Raw genomic sequence first — 15311 nt, forward strand, 5'->3', positions numbered from 1 at the left:
GGATCGAACTGGGCCCTGTCGCAGCCAGAAGCTCAGTGCTCAGAAGACCCGCAGAGGCCTGCCAGCAGATCCCTGCTCCCCACAATTTTCCTCAGTGCTCCTTTGGCTGATTCTCCAAACTGAAGAAATGTACCCGCTCAACTTTACCTCAGCCAACAGATGGAATAAGAAAAAAACTCCCGGCCTTTGGAAAACTTTGACAGAGCTTTCCCAGAAAGAACATCTCTACAAAGACTGTCTCCACACAAGACATTCAGGCGTTCTCTTTATTTCACTTTTACACACAAGGATATCCCGGTCCAAAACAGTACAGTTTATACCTGCAGCACAACACAGTGTGAGGGTTTCCAAATATTCCCTGCCACACTGCCTTCATTCAAACAATCCGTTATTATACATAGGGTCACAGTTCTTCTTAAGAGGAATAGCTAAGACAATGCTCAAACACAGTTCACAGAGCAGAAGGAGAAAGGTCAAAAAGGAGAATGCAAATGCTCTTAACACAAACCCAGAAAATCATATCGGCACAGCTTTCCACTCCCATCAAAAAATCTCTGTACAGTTACAGTCTATGCTAACACTGCTTGTGCTGCTGTATTTCCAATAGCCCACCCACCCCCACCCCCCTCACACACCAAAGGAAAATCTCATTGTGCATTTTGCTGTTCTCCCTTAGAGAAGATGAGACTTCTGTACTCAAAGGGTCAAAATACCTTTCCTGCCTGATGACCTGGAATTGCATGTATTGCAATGGCTGGATGCGAGCAACTCCCTGTCTTACCGGGCAGCTTTTGTGCAGCATATGCAGACACACAACGGCTGTACGGACAGACATGGTGACCAGAAGGCAAACACACAGAGCCCACACATCTCACACAGAGACATCCAGAACCCAGAGAAGAAAGAGCCCCGTGCTTGCCCCACCTTGTAACACAGTACTCACAAATTCCTTGCTTTCCTGACCCTGGGCGAGGGCTTCGTGCATTTCAGCGAGCATGTGGTTTGTCTACCCGACCATGCCATGGCGTTACAGCACAGAATCAGAAGTCGACAGTCTTGCCTGACAGCAAGTGAGACAAGAACTTAGGTGGGGCCCCTCGACCTAAACCCACTCTGGAAGCATTTCAGAAACAACCATAAGACAGCCGAAATATATTATTACCTGACTGAGGGAGCCTTACTTTCTATTGTTTGTATGTGTTTTGGAGGGTGAGACAACATTTCTTCTGACTCCAGAATTTGAGGGAAATTGGTGATGCCAATTGCAAATACAGATTTACTCTGGACGAACCATTGCCATATGTTGTAGCCCGGAACCCTTCCCATCGCGAGGCATGAAGCCTCTGGCTGTGCTGACTCCGTGCTAGTTAAAGGAAAGACTATTGAACTGTTCTGCAGAGAGCATCCCGGGGTGTTCTGCTGCCACGTCCTCCATGGTAAGGGGGCCATGAGGGAAATCTTGTTCCTCATCGGTGCCCCCACCTGTGGCACACTGCTGTGGTGGCAGGCTGGGGAGGATGGGCTTCAGGAACTTGAACTCACTGTTGCCCGAGCCCGTTGTGAGGCTGATCTCATAGCAATAGGCGTGGGGCAGGGTCCCTGCAGCAGCCACATCGGCCAGGCTGCTCTGCAAGTTGCCAGGGCCGTAAAGCACATGCCCACCCTTCAGGTCCTTTCTCTTGCACACCTTGAGAGTGATGAAGGCTGCCATGGATGCGAGGAAGAGCACTGAGACAAAGACCAATGAAATGATTAAATAGGTTGTCAGGGAGTCGCCTTCATCCTCCGTGGCCAGGCTGCTATGCGATAGGCGCGCGTCTGAGAAGTCATTGAGCAGGAGTGCGCTCAGTGCAGCAGTGGCCGAGAGTGGTGGCCGCCCGTTGTCTCGCACTAGGACAACAAGCTTCTGCTTCACGGCATCTCTCTCTGTCACTGGCCTCCTCAGCCGCACCTCCCCGCTTTGGGCACCCACCGCAAACAGCCCGGGGTCGGTAGCCCGCAGCAGGTGGTACGAGAGCCATGAGTTCTGGCCTGAGTCGGCATCAACAGCCACCACTTTGGTGATGAGGTAGCCCGCCTCAGCCGACATGGGCACCAGCTCGCTCGATGGTGCGCTGCTGTCCTGTGAGGGGTACAGCACCAGCGGTGCATTGTCGTTCTCATCCACCACAACGAGGCGGACAGTGACGTTGGCACTAAGGGGAGGAGACCCTGCATCAGAGGCCCTCACCAAGACCTCGATCTGCCTCACCTGCTCATAGTCCAGAGGCCGCAGCACAAACACGTGCCCGTTCTCAGAGTTCACGGAGATGCAGGAGCAGGGAGGCCGCTCTGCGGGGTGGGCCAGTGCCAGGGAATAGGTCACCTTGGCATTGGGCCCCACGTCGGCATCCACAGCGCTGACGGCTCCAACAAGCACTGTGGGGACATTGTTCTCACGCACGTGCATGGTGTACGATGTCTGGTTGAAGACAGGTGCGTTGTCATTGACATCGGAGATGTCCACTGTGAAGGTCTGGGTGGTTGTCAGAGGAGGTGACCCCGCGTCTGCTGCTGTAACAGTCAGGATGTACTGTGCTGTCTCCTCCCGGTCCAGAGCACTCACGGTCACCAGCTCATAGTAATTCTTATAGGCTGGCCGCAGGGAGAACGACAGCTGGTCTTCAAGGACACAGCTGATCTTCCCGTTGGCACCAGCATCCCGGTCCCTGACAGTAAAGAGGGCGACCACTGTCCCAGGTAATGCGTTCTCGGGGAGGGGGCTGCTGAAGGAACTGACCACCAGCTCCGGTGCATTGTCGTTCACATCCACCACCTCCACCAAAACCTTGCAGATTGCCGACAGCCCCCCGCCATCTGTGGCCCGCACGCTGAGCTCGTGATTCTCTGCTGCCTCAAAGTCCAGAGGCTTGGTAAGTCGAATTTCACCACTCTTGGGGTCAAGCGTGAATGCCGAGTGGCTCTGGCCTATGGCTTGGCTGAACTGGTAGGAGATGTCCCCATTAGGTCCCGCATCCAGATCAGTTGCCACCACGCTGAGAACCACAGAGCCCTCTGGTGTGTTTTCCGAAACCTGCCCAACATACAGCTCCTGCGTGAAGATGGGGGTGTTGTCATTTACATCTAGAACAACAATGTGGATTTGGGTGGTCCCACTCCTCGGTGGAGAGCCTCCATCCACAGCGATGAGACTGAAACCATACTCCGCCTGCTCCTCTCTGTCTAGAGGCTTTTCCAACACCAGTTCCACATACTTCTTGCCCTTTATCCGACTCCCAAAGGAGACACTAAAGTACTCGTTCTCGGGAGCGAGGCTGTAAGCCTGGATGCTGTTGCTGCCAATATCCAGGTCCCGAGCCCCCTCCAGCGGGAAACGCGAGCCCGGGTTGCTCGTTTCCAGGATCTTAAGAGTGACATGTTCCTCCGGGAAAACGGGCGAATGGTCATTGATGTCCTCCACGGCCACCTCGACCCGAAAGAACTGCAGGGGGTCTGCCAGCAGCAGCTCGAAGGGCAGCGTGCACGGCCCGGACTGGCCGCACAGCTCCTCCCGGTCCAGCCTCTCGGCCACGACGAGGCGGCCGGTGCCGCGGTCTAAGCGAAAGCGCTGCCGGCCGTCCTCCGAGGCCAGGCGCGCGCGGCGAGCCGAGAGCTGCGCCGGGGCCAGCCCCGCGTCCTCCGCCACGTTGGCGACCACGGAGCCGCTCTCCGCCTCCTCGGCCACGGAGTAGCGGATGGGCTCGGAGCGAGCGTGCGGCAGGGAGAGGAAAGCGGAGAGACAAAGCACTTGCCTTGCGATCGCCATGTCGGGGCGGCGGGCAGCCTCCGTCTCGCGGATCGCCGGCGCAGTCCTCTGCGGAAAGCGGCGACCGGCAGCAGCGCGGCGGGGCGGCGGGCGGGCGCCCTCCCTCCCTTCGTCCCTCTCGCCGCGTCCGGCTGGCGGCCCGGAGCGCGGCCGCCGTGGCCCGGCAGCGGATGGCACGGGGCACCGCTCGCCGCCGCTCGCCGCTCGGCTCGGCTCGGCTCGGCTCGGCTCGGCTCGGCTGGGCTGCGCTCGGCTCGGCTCGGTCGGCTGGGCTGGGCTGGGCTGGGCTGGGCAGGGCCGGCTGGGCTCGGCCGCCTCCCCGCCCGCAGCCGCTCGCCGCCGCCTTGGCCGGGAGCACCACCCTGCGGCCCGCGGCGGGACTGCGCCCACCGCCGCCCGCCGCCCGCGCCGCCGGCTCGCACCGGCACACGGACCAGTGCGCACACGCGCGGCTGCCGGCCGCTCGCCCGCGCGCGCTCCCGCCGCAGGACGCGCGCACACCGCGCCGGGGAGGGACGCGCAGGCAAGGGGCGCCGAGAGTCCTGCGGGGCCGCCGCTGGCGCCCGAGCGCCCGGGCAGCGACGGCGGCTGCCCCGCGCCTTCCCCCGCTCCCCGCTGCCCAGAGCCCGCGGACAGGCGTGCGCGCTCGGCTCCCGGGAGCCCAGTCCGCACCCTCCGGGAAACACGGCGGCGAGACAAGCACAAGGCCTTTCCCGCGGCAGCGCGCGGCGGAGGCGCAGCCCGGAGGGACTGAGCCGCCTTCCCCGGCCGCAGAAGCCGGGCGAGAGCCTCCGCAGGGGCAGCGCGCGGGGAACGGCACAGCTCGGCACCGCATCGACTCGGGAAGCTCAGGCTGCGGACGGCGAAGGGAGGCGGGTGCCAGCACGGCTCCTCAGGCGTGGACGCGCCTGCCGGCCGGCCAGTCCGGCGGCTGAAGGGGACGAGGGGCTGTGCTCGCCGGGTCGGCTTCCCTCTCGCCAGCGGGCTGCGAGCTGCGCGGCGGCTCTTGGTCCTTGCCCGCCCCCGCCTCAGCGCTGCTCTGCGGGCTGGGCAGGACGGGCCTCAGCAACTGGAATTCGCTCCTCCCCGAGCCGGCGGTCAGGCACCCTTGGTAGCGGTAAGGCGGCGAGGGAGTGCCCGTGCCGGCCGCGGCCGCGCCCCGGGCGGCGAAGTCGCCGCCAGCGGAGCCGCGGGCAGAGGCAGGGGAAAGGCTTGCCCGGAGGCGAGCCTTGCAGAGCTTGGCCGCCGACAAGGCGAGGATGGACAGGAAGAAGAGCGACAAGAGGCAGCCCAGGGATGCGGTGAGATAAGTTGTGAGCGGGTGCTCCTCGTCCGCCCGCGGCTTCTGCTGCTGCTGCCTGCCCGCTGGAGCGTGGTTGAGCTCGAGGAAGGCGTCGGAGAAGCCGTGCACCAGGGCGATGCCGAGGGTGGCGGTGGCGGAGCGCGGCGGCTGCCCGCGGTCTCGCACCAGCACGACGAGCCTCTGCCGGGGCGCGTCCCTCTCCGCCACGGCCCGCGCCGTGCGCACCTCGCCGCTGTGCAGCCCCACGCGAAACAGCCTCGGCTCCGTCGCTTTGGCCAGCTCGTACGACAGCCACGCGTTCTGCCCCGCGTCCGCGTCCACCGCCACCACCTTGGCCACCAGGTAGCCCTCCCGCGCCCAGCGCGGCACCAGCTCGCCCGCCGCCGCGCTGCTGTCGGGGGGCGGGTGCAGCACCACGGGCGCGTTGTCGTTCTCGTCCCGCACCACCACGCGCAGCACTGCTTGGGAGCTGAGCGGCGGCGAGCCGCCGTCGACGGCGCGCACCGTCACCTCGAAGGCGCGCACCTTCTCGTAGTCCAGCGGGCGCAGCGTCCGCACGGTTCCGCCCTCTGCGTCCACGGACACGAAGGGTGCTGCAGCGGGGGCGTCCGGCGGGAGCGGCCCCAGCGTGTATCTCACGCGGGCGTTTTTTCCCGCGTCGGCGTCCGTGGCGGTCAAGCGGCCCAGGTTCGTCCCCGCGGGCTCGTTTTCGCTCAGCACCATGGTGTCAACGTCCTGGGCGAAAGTGGGCGCGTTGTCATTCACGTCCAAGAGCCGCACGAGAAGCGTCTTGGATCCCGAGAGCGCGGGGGAGACCTCATCGCGGGCCAGGACCGTCACGTTGTACTCCGCACCTGCTCCCGGTCCAGATCCTCCGATGTCACCAGCGAGTACGCGTCGGCCGCCAGCCGCGTGATGCTGAAGGGCTGCTCGCCCGGCAGCTCGCAGCTCGTCCTGCCGTTGTCCCCCGTGTCCCGGTCCCGCACGTTGAAGAGGGCCACCACGGTGTTCGGCGGGGCGGCTTCCGAGAGGGTACTGGTGAGGGAGGTGATGATCACCTCGGGGGCGTTGTCGTTTACGTCCTCCACCCACACCTCCACCTTGCAGTGCGCCGACAGGCCCCCTCCGTCTGTGGCCTGGACGTCGATCTCGTAGGTCTTTGTTTCTTCATAATCCACAGGCTTTTTGAGTCGAATCTGCCCTGTCTCAGAATTTATTTTAAACGCCTGGCGATTTTCCTCTGAATTTTGAACTATGGAATAGGCTATTTCCCCGTTCTTTCCTGAGTCTAAATCGCTAGCAGACACCGCCGCCACTACAGTATCCTGGGAGCTATTTTCTAATACTGGGACTTTATACAGACTACGGGTAAATACCGGGATGTTGTCATTTATATCCAGGATTACCACGCGGATTAAGGCTGTACCAGAGCGCGGTGGAGACCCACCGTCCACAGCCGTGATACTGAAAGCCAATTCTGCGCGCTGCTCGCGGTACAGGGATCGGTCCAACACCAGCTTGGCGTACCTCCTGCCGTCACTCCACCTCCTGGTGTAGATATGGAAATAGTCGTTCGAGCTGATGCTGTAATGCTGAAGGCTGTTGTTCCCCACATCTGGATCCTGAGCACTTTCCAACAAAAATCGAGCCGCCGGCATTGCAGTTTCCGGGATCTTTAAAACTATCTCTTTATTTAAGAATACAGGAGCATGATCATTTATGTCGGTGAGGCTTACCTCAGCTCAGAAGGACTGCAGTGGGCTCTCCAGCAGCACCTCGAAACGCACCAGGCAGGGCTCGCTCTGCCCGCACAGCTCCTCCCGATCCATCTGCTCTCGCACCACCAAATCCCCGGTGTGTTGGTTTAGCTGTAAATACTGCTTTTCTCCTTCAGGAACGAGCCGAGCCTGTCGAGCCAATAATTCCTTGCCTGTCAGTCCCAAATCCTTAGCGATATTCGCCACGAAGGAGCCTCTCTCCGCCTCTTCGGGCAGAGAGTACCGGGTGGTTTCTGCTCTCATCTCCGACACGCAGAGTAGCAGGATCAGAGCCACCGCTTGCCCTGGGAGCGGTTCCTCGCTCTTCGTCAGCTCCATTCCCTCCCAGCAAACCGATTACCTCCCCCTGTGAGCTGGATGGAGCTGCCGATCCAGCCTGCCGACCCCCGAGCAGAGCAGCCCGGGATGGAGCAGCCCCGCCAACCGCCCCGCCCGGCCCGGGGGCGGTAGATCTGGGAGATGCGCGGAGCCTCCGCGCCTCTGCGGTCAGCAGCGGCACCAGGCGTCCGAACTGCAGAAGGACGCGGAGATTTCCCAGTGCAAAGCCTGCAGAACAGAGAGAAACAGCTGCTTCCTCTGTCCCGAGGTCAGGGCGTGCAGATTTAACTGCCCGTACAACTCTGTGGCATGGCCACCACTTGGACGAGCAGTGCTTCTATTTGCCTTTTATTTGAAAACGAGATTTATTTAAAGATTTTTTTTTTTGTAATGTCCCTCCCTACAGCGGTTTGGACTGTTTATGCACAGTGAAGAAATTACTTTTAGGCTGTTTAACTAAAAAAGCTGTGTATTGTTACAGGTGTCCAGCATCCAGCGTGAGCTGGTCCCTGAACCACGGCAGCGATCGCCATGTAGTTCCCCGTAGGAATTCTCGGCGGGTTTCTGGAATGGACCGAGATTGTTCCCCCAATTCACGACCTCTCAGGCTGGGAACCCCGGCGAAGGGGCTGGGGGCAGCATCTCTCGGACCTCAGCTTGGCTCAGAAAATCCACCTTGCTCCGGTTTCTGAGAACGGCCGACTTCCAGGTCCCTCTGATTTCCCCTGCAGAAAAACCACTCCAAATGCACGGATTTATTCCCGACATCCTGCTCTTGGGGTGGCTATTTCTTCGGTGATGACTGTGAGAAGTGATCTTCAAGCCAGCACACTCACCCGAGGGAGTTCCAAGTAGGTTTTATTGTTTTCTGTCATCAGGCATTTGACTCTTAAAAATGTGTGAGCGACAGGAAATATCACAGTACTTTATAGATCATTACCAATTATTGAAAAGGAAACAGAAATCTTCTTAAACCCCTATAGTCTACAGTGCCTTAAGTTTATTGTAAGTGTTTTAGCCTACTTTACTGTAAAACCACAAACAGTACTTTTAATTCTCTACGACCTTATCCTAAAAAAATCTTGAAATGTTCATTTCATCTTTACATTATATATATAAAAAAAATGAATACGTTGCTCAAAGCCCACTCTTTACAGTATGGAGAACCTGTAAACTCCCGGTCAAATATGCGAAGTGTGCCAATATCAGCCGTGTCTAATGTAATCAGCTTCTGCTTGTTATTAAGGAATTCCTTTGCAAGCACCACTTAATTTTGCTTAATATCTGTTTGGCCTGGAATTGAACACCCTGCAGAAAATTAAGACATTATTACAGAGCCCTCTCCATAAGAAAAAAAAAAAAAAAAAACCATAGAAAATGTGGTGTAGGAAAAAGTTATTTTGAAGATCTGCTTCCAGTTTTCAGTATTTCCCTTAAGATTCAGAAGCAGTAGCACTCTCACAATCATTCATCAAATCTCGGTGTAACCAACATGCAACACAGTCCTCCACCCATACCACAATTACAAAATACCTACACGAATAAAGTACTACTCAAGTGGAAAGTGGTTTTGCTCTCTCACAGAGAAGCCTTGTACCTCCCTGGTACTTTTTTGGTGGGTGTTTGGTCCCTTCGTTCTCTTTTCCCTGTGAGGACGTTAGCCGGTGAGGACGAGACATGCTTGTCTTTCTCCTCGCTTACTGATGGGTGAGCCATGGGTTTTGATCAGAATTGACATTTAGCTCCATCCCCCTGGTCGCAGCACAAGCTGCTTCTGCAGGTCTGGGACCGGTGTCTTCAGAGAGGGGAGCTCTGCCCTGCAAAGAACAGAGCGTGGAGGTTGTCATTTGGGCATTGAAGATAAGCAGGCATCAGCGAGAAGCTTAGAGAGCATGTCTCACACCATTGCATGGGTGACACCGCTCTTCTCTACCCAGAGCCAAAGAGGAGGTTGGACCAGGCCTCTGACCTGGACGGGAAAAATCTATAGCCAGAAACTATCCTCCACTGTGGACATCACAAAGGCACTACTGCAAACCTTTCATGAGTCTGAGGGAGTAATTTAAGATGGTAAGAGCCCAAAATAAAACCACTTTCTCACAAACAGTGAATGTGGTTTAATGTTGATGTATCAAGGCGGGGCCTTGTCTCCCCTGGGGCTACTGCGACTGCGGTTCTGAGAATATGCAGTAAAGTTGAGTCCAAGTCATCAGTGGTTATGAAATACGAAAATATTACTGGGTGACCGTAAGATGGTGGCCTCATAGATGTTCGTTGTCCGGACTCTTGTGAAGTGCTAGATGGATCCCCGGAAACTGGTAACCCCATGAGGAGAGAAGGAGCTCTTTCAATGACCGCCTTTTGTCCCCTCCATGCTATTTGAGCAGCCAGAGTTGAAAGGGCATCTCAGACATGACTCACTTTAAGTTCACAGCAGCACTGGGAAGAGAGATGCTGGTACTGTCTGGGGGCACCCGGCTGGGTCAGGAAGGGACTGGGAGGGTGCGTTGTAAAGCCCCGGTATCAACATTTTTCTGGCCAAGACTATTTATGCAAGTCACAAAAATACAAGGAAATTTAATGGCCGAGGTCCCCACCTTCCTGACCTCCAGCAGGAGTTCACTGCCACCACCCTGGTGATTGGCACTTGGCAGCGCCGAGCACCAGCTCCTAACAGCAGTGCAGGGGACGCCTCCAGTGATGTGACACCCCTTTGCACCGTTGTCCCCGCAGTCCCGGATAACGCTAGACAGGACGCTGCATTCCCGGTGGTGCAGCCTCCCGGGAGGACATGCCCCTGGGAGTGGTGTCGTCCCTGCCCTGGGTCCCTACGGGCTCTACACAGTGCGTGCACAGGACCCACTGTGTGGATCACACATCTATACCTCTACTTCTCATCTTCTCGTGGTCCACCTGCCCTCCCTTTGCGGTGACACCAAAGACTTGATCTAACGCGAATACTCAGAGCATAGCGCTGGATTCAGAGAAGCGCCGTTAGTCAGCTCTTGGGGAGCAGCCGAGCCGTGCCGGATCCTCGTGGGAGGACCACGCCGCCGGCTCTGAGACCCACTCTGCCCTCTCCTCCCGCCCCAGTGCCTCCTCCACCACCAGCTCTGCAACATCGATAGTCCTTGCTGCCAGGGGTGAGCACACGCCACCCCTCCACCCCCGCTCCCCCCATCACCTCGGCCCGGCCAGGTCCCTCACCTGTGCAGCCCAGTCGCCTTCGTCCCCGAGGTTGGCCGCCTCTTGTGAGCACACCGAGCTCCGCTGTTCGCCCGGGCCGGGGGGCAGTCCGGCGGGGAAGCAGGGGAAGAGGGGCCTGAGGAACCGAAACTCGCTGTTGACGGTCCCGGCGGCGAAGCAGACGTCGTACACGTAGCTGCGGGGCAGGGAGCCCGCGTTGCTCTCCGTGGCAGCCTTCGGGAACGTGGGCAAGGGCTCCGCCTTGCTCCGCCTGGCCCGTCGCACCTTCACCACCACGGCGGCCACCGTGGTGGCCAGGAACAGCGCCGAGACGCAGGCCAGGCAGACGATGAGGTACAGGGTCAGCGGCCCGTCGGGCTCGGCGGCCGGCGCCTCCTCGCTCACCCGCAAGTGGTCGTCGGAGAAGCCGTGCACCAGGGCGATGCCGAGGGTGGCGGTGGCGGAGCGCGGCGGCTGCCCGCGGTCTCGCACCAGCACGACAAGCCTCTGCCGGGGCGCGTCCCTCTCCGCCACGGCCCGCGCCGTGCGCACCTCGCCGCTGTGCAGTCCCACGCGGAACAGCCCCGGCTCCGTCGCTTTGGCCAGCTCGTACGACAGCCACGCGTTCTGCCCCGCGTCCGCGTCCACCGCCACCACCTTGGCCACCAGGTAGCCCTCCCGCGCCCAGCGCGGCACCAGCTCGCCCGCCGCCGCGCTGCTGTCGGGGGGCGGGTGCAGCACCACGGGCGCGTTGTCGTTCTCGTCCCGCACCACCACGCGCAGCACTGCTTGGGAGCTGAGCGGCGGCGAGCCGCCGTCGACGGCGCGCACCGTCACCTCGAAGGCGCGCACCTTCTCGTAGTCCAGCGGGCGTAGCATGTAAACGTCCCCGTTTTCAGAGCTGACCGACACGTCGGGCTGTTCCTTGCCCTCCTGCCGCACCAGCGCGTAGTTTACGCGAGCGTTTTTTTCCCGCGTCGGCGTCAGTGGCGTTCACGCTGCCGATCCGTAGCATGGGGCTGTTGTTCTCCGTGACCGACATGGTGTAAATCTCCTGGGTGAACTCTGGGGGATTGTCGTTCACGTCCGATATCTGCACGAAGATGATTTCCCGAGAGCTCAACCGCGTAGTGCCCCAGTCCATGGCTGTGATGGTGATATTATACTCCGCCGTCCTCTCCCTGTCCAGAGCAGCGTTTGTTCTCAGTTCGTAGTAATTATCAAAAGTGGGGGTGAGACTGAAGGGCAAGTCCCCGTCAATCGAGCACTCCGTTCTGCCGTTGTCCCCGGAGTCCCGGTCCCGCACACTGAATAGGGCCACCACGGTCCGGGGCGGGGCGTCCTCGGGAATGGAGGCGGTGAGGGAGGTGAGCGCTATCTCCGGGGAGTTGTCGTTCACGTCCAGGACCTCCACCTGCACTTTGCAATGCGCAGACAGCCCCCCGCCGTCGGTGGCTCTCACCACCATCTTGTGGTTTTCCGCTTCCTCGAAGTCCAGGTTGCCCGCGACCCGTATCTCCCCCGTGACAGGGTTCAGCTCGAAGAGCTGCCGGGACCGCTCCGGTGTCTGGGTGAAGGCGTACCGCACTTTCCCGTTGGAGCCTTCGTCGGGATCGGCGGCTGCGACTCTGACCACCAGCTGCTCCGGGGGGCTGTTCTCGGCCAGGCGCACCTCGTAGACCTCGTGACGGAAGACTGGGATGTTGTCATTGGCATCCAGCACCACGATCCGGACCTGAGCCGTGCCCGACCTCGGTGGCGAGCCGCCGTCGGTGGCGGTGAGGAGTAAATTCAGCTCTCGCTGCTCTTCACGGTCCAGCTGCCGCTCTAGGACGAGCTCCGCGTATTTTACTCCATCTTTCCCTGTTCCGAGAGCCAGGGAGAAATGCGAATTGGACCCGAGGCTGTAGTTCTGCAAGCCGTTGCTGCCCACGTCCTTGTCCTGGGCGCTTTCCAGAGGAAAACGGGACCCGGGAGGTGTCGTTTCCAGAATCTCTAAAACCATCTCCTTCTCTGGGAACACGGGGGAGTTGTCGTTCACGTCACGAACCTCCACCTCCCCTCGGATCAGCTGCAACGGATTTTCAAAGAATATCTTAAAGAAGAGTGTGCAGGTATCGCTCTGCGGACAGATCTCCTCTCGGTCCAGCGACTCCTTTACCGTCAGGACTCCGGTGTTTTGATTGAGGCGGAAAAGCTGCTCGTTCCCCTCGGACACAACGCGGGCCTTGCGAGCTGCGAGCTGGCTCGGAGCAACCCCCAGGTCGTTTGCAATATTGGCGACAAAGGAGTCCCTCTCCATTTCCTCCGCCAGAGAATAGCGGAGGGTTTCGGCCCCGCTCCGACACATGCAAACGCACAGAATAAACAAGATCACTTGCCTCTTGCTGCCTCCGCTCCGTTTCCCACTCGCCATTACTCTCCAGAAAAGCCATCCACCATCCTCCGTGGTTCCCAGCATTTTTAAGCGGCGTCCGAGGCGGAGAGGTGTTTGTCAGGAATCCCGGGTAAGGGGGGTCTGAAAACCCCCGAGCACCCCGACTCCGTCCCCCGCAGCCCTTCCCGAGCAGCTCACACGGCTTTTTTTTTTGTCTCCCCGTGCCTGCAAACCCCGTGCGGGCAGAGGAACCGGCCGGTCCGCGGCCAACACCCCCACCCAGCGTCGCACGAGGGAATATTTCCTCTGCCTTCTCATTCGGGGCAGAGCTGCTGCTTCGGAGTTTGCTGCTTGAACCTGCACTCTCCGTACCAAACCGAAGCCAAAAAGCGCTGTGTAAATGCTCTCCTCGTCTGGAAGCAGGCTCCCTCCCCGCATACACAGCGCTGCTCTGGGTATCACTTCCCAGCTCGCAACCGCGAACTCTTCACATGCAGCTCTTGGCTTTCCTCTGTGTTGCGTAGGCATCTGCCACTTCCAAAGGATGCATTGCGGGATTTTCCTTCTCTCCTCCACTTGTTAATCAGCACAGGACAGTCAGCAAGCGGGGCGGGTCAGAGAAGCACCGCTATTGAATGAGAGCTGGTGCCAGCGAAAGTCCCGAAAGCAAATGCTTCACCATCATCCTAGCTCACCATCACAATAGAAAGATAATGCTGTTCTAGGACATATCACCCTGATGCTGTTTTCTTCACATTGCGTATCACACCTCGCCCAAAGGCTACACAACTTCAGCGCTTTTCTGTGTGAAAAGCGTTTTTCTCCTTAATTGAGACACCCTTGCACCCATGCCAAGGTGTGTCACTGTGTAACACATTCGTGAAAAATGTCCCCAGCGCCACACAAACAGCGAAATGCTGCAACCTGTTTTCATATTTTGGAGGTATACAGTCCTTTCTCCTCTGGTGTTACAGGCTTAGAAATGCTTTAAAGGTCCCTTTACTCAGAGATCAGACCTGAGCTCCTGTACCTGTGTAAGGATGTACGCCCAACAGCTATTTATTATAAAAGGCAAGATAAGAAACAGGAGAGGTCATAAATTAAATCCCCAGATACACAAACACTAACGAGCAGGAACTAATGGACACAACATCGAAGACCAAGGATCTATCGATGGGCCATTAAAGGAGCCATTCAAATGTAAAGTCCAGGAGGTTCAACCAGAAACTTTGTAAACAATAAGGGAAAAAAAAATACTATCACGGATTATCAGAAAGGGTCTCATAGGAAAGAGCAAACTGATGAACAGATGTTTGAGGGGGGGTTCTAGGAATATGCAAAGCTTATTATGGGATGATTAGAGGCAGGCTCAAACTCGGTAAAAGGGAGAGGTGGAGAGTGGACCTGGGAGGAACAACCACAGGGAAACGGAGGCGGGAGGGGAGAGCGAGGGGTCCTGAGCACGGCCGGGTAGTGCGAGCCAGGATCCGTGCCGGAGACCGGATAAAAACCCCGGGGTAAGGCACGCATCCTCGGCCCTGAGGATCGATTTCTATCGCGACTGCTCCTGCTGACCCAGCGGCGAGCTCCGGCGAAGGCACACGCAATGTACTGGAGAAACGCACAGCTGCCTCCACACAGGTCTCCCTCTTACAGAATAAAAAAAAATGGAGGAGAAAACAAAATACAGCTTGCACTACATATTTTTGGTTCAAGCAATTTTAATTCAGCTTTTTCTAGAAAAGGAACGATGCTTTTTTTTTTTTTTTTTTTTTTTTTTTTGTATAGGAAGTATCCTAACCTCCTTGGTTTTGACAACGTTCCTTTAATTTCGTACATGTTTTCCCCTTACTTCTGTTTGCTAAAAGGGCCGACACTGTAAAACAATACTAACCGGGTGGCTGATGCCTTCATTTGTTTTAAAATAAAAACTTCGTGACTGTGTCAGTAGGAGAAAGTAACAACCAAGGTCGACTTTATGATTCCCCAGAATTTTAGCTACTATAGGAATTTGCACTGATTTTTAGTTATTTCCTCTTACCGCCCTTTGACTTGGAAGCGTGATGGAATATAAAAGGTTGACTTACATCAAAGGCCAGGTCAGCTCTTTCTTCCTTTCATCCCTTCCAGGGATGTGTCCATCTCTCGAGTTGCTATCGTGATCACCAGCACAGAAGCTTGATGTAAAACCAACCATAGGCCAAGTACAGCAGTAGATGCGTTGGGAATGTGGATTCTCTCCTCATTCGTGCCATGCAAAAATAACTGTGACACCTGGAATCCATTTGCTTTGTGCCCTTACCAGTGCTCCTGCTCAGCTCCTGACACCTCCGAGAGAGGAAGGTGTATTTGCTTTTCTGTGACCTAATCCTTGGCACCACTACGCAGCAGGGAACAGCCATGAGCTGAGAAGAGCTTCCACAGACACTTCCCACCCTGACTGCAGTAACCAGGTAATTGTTACTCGCCTCATTTCAGAAGGGAAATGGTGTCCTTCTTCAGCTTCAGGTGTAGAAGGGTGTAAGAGGAACAGTGATCCTTAAC

At 57.6% G+C, this 15311-nt stretch overlaps 2 protein-coding genes and 1 pseudogene across 2 annotated transcripts; all 3 read right to left on the reverse strand.

The window, feature by feature from the left end:
* Positions 1-1363: 1363 nt before the first annotated feature.
* Positions 1364-3811, reverse strand: LOC132318358 (protocadherin beta-15-like). Its single transcript, XM_059825463.1, has one exon. It carries the CDS (start codon positions 3803-3805, stop codon positions 1364-1366), a length of 2442 nt encoding a protein of 813 aa, XP_059681446.1. The 5' UTR covers positions 3806-3811.
* Positions 3812-4697: 886 nt separating this feature from the next.
* On the reverse strand, positions 4698-7204 carry LOC104254931 (protocadherin beta-16-like; annotated as a pseudogene).
* A 1697-nt stretch (positions 7205-8901) lies between these two features.
* On the reverse strand, positions 8902-12797 carry LOC104257438 (protocadherin beta-15). The gene is given in 3 exon segments (XM_059825611.1): positions 8902-9021; positions 10412-11359; positions 11361-12797. Coding segments are annotated over 3 exon segments (2448 nt in total). The 5' UTR covers positions 12741-12797.
* Positions 12798-15311: the final 2514 nt, after the last annotated feature.

This window comes from Gavia stellata, chromosome 16 (genome assembly GCF_030936135.1).
Source record: "Gavia stellata isolate bGavSte3 chromosome 16, bGavSte3.hap2, whole genome shotgun sequence".
Lineage (NCBI taxonomy): Eukaryota > Metazoa > Chordata > Aves > Gaviiformes > Gaviidae > Gavia > Gavia stellata.